Raw genomic sequence first — 7,512 nt, 5'->3', positions numbered from 1 at the left:
TCTCTCTCACGTAAATGAATCTCTGAAGGCGGACCTTACTCTCCTTACCGTAATACTTGTAATGCAGTCTAGCGCAATGAAAGTACAAAGCAAATGGTATACCAATCATGAATTTTCTTTCGGCTTAGTCCCTTTATTCATCAGGGGTTGCCACAGCGGAATGAACTGCCAAATATTCCGCATATGTTTTACGCAGAGGATGCCCTTCCAGCTGCAACCCAAAACTGGGAAACACCCATACACTCTCACATTGACACACATACACTATGGTCAATTTAGTTTATTCAATTTAACTGTAATGCATGTCTTTGTACTTGTGGGGGAAAGCACCGGAAAGAAATCCACGTGAGGATAACATGCAAACTCCACACAGAAATGCTGACCCAGCCGAGACTCGAACCAGTGACCTTCTTGCTGTGAGGCGAAAGTGCTAACCACCATACCTGTAAACCCTCCTGTTTTTCCCAGGATTCTCCCGTATTTTACAGTTCGATCCCGCTATCATTCCATAAAAGTATTTTCCCGTATTTCTCCCGTATTTTCAGTCTTTGAAGAGTGGTAAATAAACATTAAAGAGCCGAGCCTCCATATACGCAACCCATACCGCCAAACGCCCGGGGCTGCCCCTTACTCTTAAATGAGAGTCTGTTCTGTGCTTTCGCTTTAAGGCATGAAAACTCTTTAAAATAAATATAAAAAGCCCAATAATATCCAGCTGCAGGCCCGCAGTGGATATATCTCATAAAAACCAAGGGATTCCCTTTCCTTTTCATTACAGGTGCCGTCGCCCCTATATGCAATCCTCACAACAGTCATATAGTGGTGCATGACTGTCAGCTGTCGTGCTCCATAGTGATACATGCAATTTGAAGAGGAGCGAAAGTCTGGGTTTTGGGTGCGTGTTTGAACAGACATATACACATAATTAATAATAATAATATCTAAAGATGTCGATCTTAATGGGTTTTTTCAAACACAGCTAATCTCGTCCTAAATGAGCATAAAAAGTTAGGAAAGCAATCAGAATGTGTAAGTTATACAGTGAAGAAGCGGCTAATGAGATTTGATAGCTTGAATCTTCATTATAATAGCTATTAATTTTAATAAGCTGAACTGTTTGCTAATGTATTTGTTGCTAATGTATACTATTTAATTATTCTTTTGTAAATAATAATAAAACATATTAATGACCATTTAACTGTTTATTTACAATGAAACAGCTTCATATGAACATATTTCATAATTTAGAGATTTTTAAAAAAATAAATAAAGGGGGAGGGGGATGGGGGGTTGGGGTGTCAGGGGAATCCCTTATTTTGGTGGGCATAGTCCTTATTTTCACATCCCAGTGTTGACAGGTATGGCTAACCACTGAGCCAAATAAATGCTATATCTTATGAAAACTGCATTGTTAAAATGATTATTTTATTTTACTCTGCTGTCAGAAGGATATCTTTTTTTGACATGATGATTAAAATATTATTTAATGCGATGTAATCTATATTTTATTTTATTTGTGTGACAAATTAATTATTGAGAGGTAAACAGTAAGATATTGTCCATTGTTAAGTCTTTGCCCTAACCCCTCATTCATTAACTCAATTAACAAAACAAGAAAAATAAATATAAAAAAGCATTCGATAAAAGTATAGAACCACATGAAGGTGAGTAAATAGTGAGTGAATTTTCATTTTAGGGTGAACTTTCCCTTAAGTGCTACAATCTTTAGATCTTCTTTAATATTGCGCTTTCATGTTTCTTAGGTTGTTTTTTTTCGGGGGTGGGGGTAGGAGGGTTGATTTACAGTCTTTTTAATCTTCAAAATCATCAAACCTTCACTATTTTGTTTTTTTATTAATTAATTTATTTTGTTACTATGCTTTAAACAACACATATATGACAATATAGTAAACAAAATAATGCCAGGGTGATAGAAGGTAAATAATAATAACACCACAAATAAATAAATAAAACAAACACAAAAAAACAAGAGTATAAACAATTAAATAAAAATTCTTACAATTACAAACAAGCAGGACCTTTACATTAATCAAAAATTGTGAAACTAGAGCACTATGCTGAACAGTACAAAAGTAATTTTTCAGTTCCGTATAAAACAACGTAAAAAGTAAAAAAATTAATTGTTGGAAAATGTACACTTATGAATGTGAAACTTAATTAACAAAATAAATAGGTTAATAACAAAAACTTTGTTATTCAAATTATAATAATTAAAATATCCAAAAGTTAAGTTTTTAAAATGCTAATTAAAATTAAAGAATACCTTTTTTGATAAAGACAGAAGCATCATACCAAAGCTTTTTAACATAATCACAGTGCCAAAAGATGTGGGGTAGTACAGTTTTCAAATGCAAAGAACATTTAGTAATTCTTACAAAGATTTTTCCAGTAGGTGACAGAGCTAGGTTAGGAAAAAATGATGTCGCCTTTATATGTGGCATTACGGTAAAACATGGCCATCAGAGAAAGCAGGAAGCAGACAATCCATGTGCTGCATATGTGTTACTGATGTTGTTTAGCGCATTCAAGTGTTCACAGAAAACGCGTGAAGGTATAAAACATTTTGTTTTATGTTGTTGTAATTTGTGTCTTTTATATCGCACTACATAATGTAAGAACGTAATGTCTTAAATGCTGCAATAAGTGTGTCTTGCCGTTTTACGTTGGCATAAACATTGAATAAACAAAACGAAGACATGTTTTGACATCTTGTCTGCATTGGGATTTATCATCTTTCGTCATTTAATTTTTTTACTTTGGCTGTTGTTTCGGCTGTGAGCACATTTAAATTAAAATAGCGACATTTATCTTCTTGTTGCGTGGTTTTCTTTTATTTTGGTATTCAGTCCTTCTAAACAATGTTTCTTCACTGGTTATTAGAGTTGTATTGAATAGAGTAATGTAAATATAAAGCTAACTGCTTCTAAAATACTAGTTGGTAAAAGGGTTGTTTACAGTATTTCTCATTGAGAACTGATGGAGTAGCCACAAGGTGGAGTTGTAAGCTGCCCTTTTCTTTTACTCTTCATTTGTTGACTTCTTGTCAGATGGACCAGGGACTAGTTGAGTTGATTACTTGATTGAGGTAAAGTTGGTTTTATATTCGCACATTTGTTCAGTGACAACTCTTGAAATGCTCTCTAATTTGTTTACCATGGTGCTTTGAATATTTGGTCTGAAATTACATGCAAGTATGACTTCAAAATAACATCAGCACTATTTAATTGGCTAAACATTGTTGTGCTTTGTTAGTCATTGGCTGCTTGTATGATTTCACTATTTAGAATTTACAAAGAATACTTTTCTGAAATTATATTATCATGGAGAAAGTCTGAACGTGTGAATATAAAACCGACTTTACCTCAATGATTACTTGATGTATCTTTTGTTAATAATATAATGTCAGATGGTTGATTATTGGTGTTGTTTCCTATTTAGAGATACAATACTAAATCATAAAAGAAGATATAAATTCGTCCTTTAAAATTTTGAGAAATGCAGATAAAAAAAAAATTATAATTCAGTCGATTCATGTTTAATTTAGTTTATTGTGTAGTAGCATTATATTGTATTATGTTTTGTGTTAGGCAATAATTACCCGTGATTAATCGCATCCAAAATAAAAGTTTGTTTTGACATAATGTGTGTATTATATACATTTATTATGTATATGTGATAGACACATACATAGAAACAAAACTATATGAATCAGTTTTGTTGCAGAGATATTTAAATGTGTATGTATACATTGTATATACATATATATTTTCTATCTAAATATAAATAAGCATTTTTTTCTCAAATATAAGCATGCCTGTGTATTTATATATACATAATAAATATACACAGTACATGCACTCAAATTATATCAAAATTTATTTTGGATGCGACTTAATCACAATTAGCTTTTGCATTGTGTTTAGTATTATGTTATATTTTATTATAACATGGCATAGAAAATAGTTTGGAATTGTAATTTAAAAATTTCATAAGGATTACTGTAGTCCATTTCTGAATAATAATTTCTAATCTGTTTGTGTTTTTCTGTTTTGTTGTTACAGTACTTCACAGTGTATAATCATGATAACGCCGGCATTTGAACTCAGTCAAGATGCAGATTTCCTCATTGTAGTTATCCGTGTACCCTACACCAGAACATCAGATTTCGACATCTACATCCAAGGAGAGGATTTTAAGTTCTATGCCAAGCCCTACTTTCTGAGGTGACTCACTGGCAAATGCAATGATTAACATTTTGTTACAGGACAAAGCATTTACAAAGCTTTTCACTTGCTAGGACGGAGCCCCAAAAAGCATTTAAATAGCTCATCCACACTTAAAATGAAATTTAATGCAGAAAATGAAAATTACTGCAGAAATTACTCAATTTGGAACATTCTGAGATTGGTCTGAAATACACTGGTTAACATTTGAAGTGGATCAAAACTTTCACTAGAGTTGTCCATAAACTCAAGGACAGTAACCGTTCTTATCTTAGGACCAGTGTTGGGTAAGTTACTTTAAAAAAGCAATAGATTACAAATTTCTGACTTCTACTGGAAATTGTAATCTGATTACATTACTAATTACTTTACATTGAAGTTACTTTTAAAACATATAAAATATACCTATTAACCATTTGAAATAAACTGCAGTTCTTCAAGTAATTTAATATTCACTCAAAAACATTACAATGGGTTGATCACAGCAGCTTGACATATTTAAAAGACTTAAAAGGTTCACCTTAAACTCACCATCCAAACCTGTTTGTCTTTTTTTAACACAAAAGACATTTAGAATTAATCTGTATACCAGTAACCATTGACATCCATAGTATGCAAAAACACTGCAGTTTTTGAGTGTTCTGTGTTTGTCTGAAGTAATTAGTGTATCAAAGTGTGTATATTTCATACAAAGTATGAAGCTGAACGGTCAGTTCTTGTCGCATGACTGTTGCTCCTGGAAAATGTGAGCATGTACAATATGCACGAGCAAAGCAGCGCACCTCCATTGAAAATAACGAACTTGCACGCGCAAAAGAATCGATATATGAAAGGCCCCATAAGCAGCTATGCTTCTCTTCACATTTATGATACCTTCACTCCCGATCCTGCACAAAAATCCAATTTAGACTGTTTAGGCTGATTTGGACTGTCATGTTTTTGGGCGCCGATGTCCTCCTTGGTGACGAGTTGTTGTAGAACGCTTTCTGTTCAAGTGCTTGAACAGGTTGCTGGTAAAGTTAAAAGCAGTCGAAAGTTCTTTAGAGACTGGACATAGACTGCATTTCACAGCAATACTTTTGTTTTCACGCTCAATGAAATCAAAGTAATGTCTGTATTTCCAATTGAAGAAGTAACCACTCTCGTCAGCAACCACTTCAGCTTGCGTTCTCCAGCAATTTAAAGGCTTATGCCTAATACCTGATATTGCAGCTGAAAACATGATTTAAAAGAAGTATTTTTTCTTCTAAAAACTATGTTTGTAACATAACGCAATTACATTGACTTTAGTAGCTGTAATCAAATTAGAGTAGACACAATTAGTAGACACAATTTTAATGCAATTCGTTACATTACTACGTTCCCCAAAGATTGAATTAGATTACAGTAATGTGTTACTGTGGAACGCGTTGCACCCTACTCTGCTTAGCACAACTTTGGGTTACCTTTTTTGATCCACTTCAAATATTGACTATCATTTGTTTTTAGAAGCTGCTTGGTTTTATGTTTGTTTATCTAAAACAGGGATATTGGTGAATTTGCATTTTAGTTTTAGAATGCAAATAGCAAATAAGTGCATTAACATATATTGTAGTTCAAATATTAAAATATCGTTATTGTTATTCTTTCTCTGAAGGTTGACTCTGCCTGGGAGAATAGTAGAAGATGGACGGGAAAAAGCTTCATTCGATATCGATAAAGGTAACAATCACTTTTTGTTACAGTTTCTCCTGCAGGTCTCTCAGAAAGCAACTGAAAACTGTTTTTATTTGCTCTTCAATACCTCTGAGCACAGACACTTGACAGTTTCTTGACCAAAACAAAAACCCACAAGCAAGCTTCAGCGCAAGCAGCAAAATTGTTGTAGAAATCACTTTCTTCAAATGTTCTTCTCTAGCTTTACTTAACCTATTACTAAGCTATTTTAGAAGCAGTTATCATTATTATTTGGTTTTGGTTTTTTGGTTATTATTATTTGGTTTTTCTCATTGTAGTTATACTATATTGAGTTGTGCTCAAGTTTACACACCCCTTGAAGTATTTGTTAAAATGTGAATAGTTTTAATAAAATCTGAAAGATGATACAAAATTAAGTGAACAAATGGATGTTATTTTTTATTTAGTACTGTTTTTAGTAAGACATTTTACATAAAAGATGTTTACATATAGTTCACTATAGTTTGCTGAAAAACTGAAGAATGTGCAAGAGATACAGTCGGTTTAAATGTTCAAAACAAACAACAGACTTGTGAACAACATCACAAAGCAGAAAAAGCACTTGTAGATCATCAGGAAACCACACATCGTATTAAAAACTAAGGATATGTATTTTTCCGCAAAAGTCTTGTGTAGTGAGCCATACGTAAACATCTTTTATGTACAATATAATTAGTGAATCACATTATCAATATTGCACAAATAGATGTTCAGTATTAGCATGTCTGTGATACGACTGTAAGTAACTACAGCCATGCTGATATAGAGCAATATTGCACAGTCTGACAGCACAAGTGTGTAAATTAAAATGGTCTTAAAGGGATAGTTCACCCAAAAGCTGAAAACTCTGTCATCATTTACTCGACTTTCACTTGTCACAAACCAGTTTGAGTTTCTTTTTTCTGTTAAACACAAAAGAAGTTAATTTGAAAAATGTTGGAACAATGTGCGCATTGATGTCCATAGTATTTGTTTTTCCTACTTTGGAAGCCAATGGTTACAGGTTTCCAGCATTTTTCAAAATAACTTTTGTGTTCATCAGAAAAAGAAAAACCATAAGTGTATGGAACCACTTGAGGGTGAGTAAATGATAAGTATGTTTTGATTTTTGAGTGAACTATCCCCTCACACAAATACTTTCTGTGAGGAATTCCTTTCTATTACTATTGATTCAAATCTTGGGTTGACAGTTTAAGCTCAAGCCTCTGAAATTGTGGAAGCAAATGTTCAAAAAGCTTCTGTCTTTATAAATAAACAGTGTATTTGAGATACATTCTTGACAAAGACTCATTGTTAAATGTCAATGATGTTATACAACAACAGCAGCATTTCTACATTTCTTGTTGGTTTGCAGCCAGTGAGCTCTGAGGACTCATTTGTTATTATTTTACAGTTTCTACAGCAAATTCAGGCTGTCAGCCTGCTCTCCTAATAGCATTAGCATTTCCAGTTGCTAAATAATGGCCACGGGATCCTGTTCCTGACATCTCCTTGGCCTCTTTTCATCTTGTCCTCTTTGATCGACAGCCAGTGAATAATTTAGCAGTAGTCT

At 33.2% G+C, this 7,512-nt stretch overlaps 1 protein-coding gene across 1 annotated transcript in view; it reads left to right on the top strand.

Moving 5' to 3' along the window:
* Positions 1 to 2,484: 2,484 nt before the first annotated feature.
* The window catches only part of shq1 (SHQ1, H/ACA ribonucleoprotein assembly factor), a 75,864-nt gene continuing 70,836 nt past the window's right edge, over positions 2,485 to 7,512 (top strand). Inside the window, exons 1-3 of the mRNA XM_056459140.1 lie at positions 2,485 to 2,572; positions 4,083 to 4,244; positions 5,881 to 5,945. Of these exons, the coding sequence (XP_056315115.1) occupies positions 4,102 to 4,244; positions 5,881 to 5,945 (208 nt within the window). The 5' untranslated portion in view covers positions 2,485 to 2,572; positions 4,083 to 4,101. The remainder of the gene's footprint in view (positions 2,573 to 4,082; positions 4,245 to 5,880; positions 5,946 to 7,512) is intronic.

Source organism: Danio aesculapii, chromosome 6 (genome assembly GCF_903798145.1).
Source record: "Danio aesculapii chromosome 6, fDanAes4.1, whole genome shotgun sequence".
Classification (NCBI taxonomy): Eukaryota; Metazoa; Chordata; class Actinopteri; order Cypriniformes; family Danionidae; genus Danio; species Danio aesculapii.
This window is presented reverse-complemented; position numbering and strand designations above follow the sequence as displayed.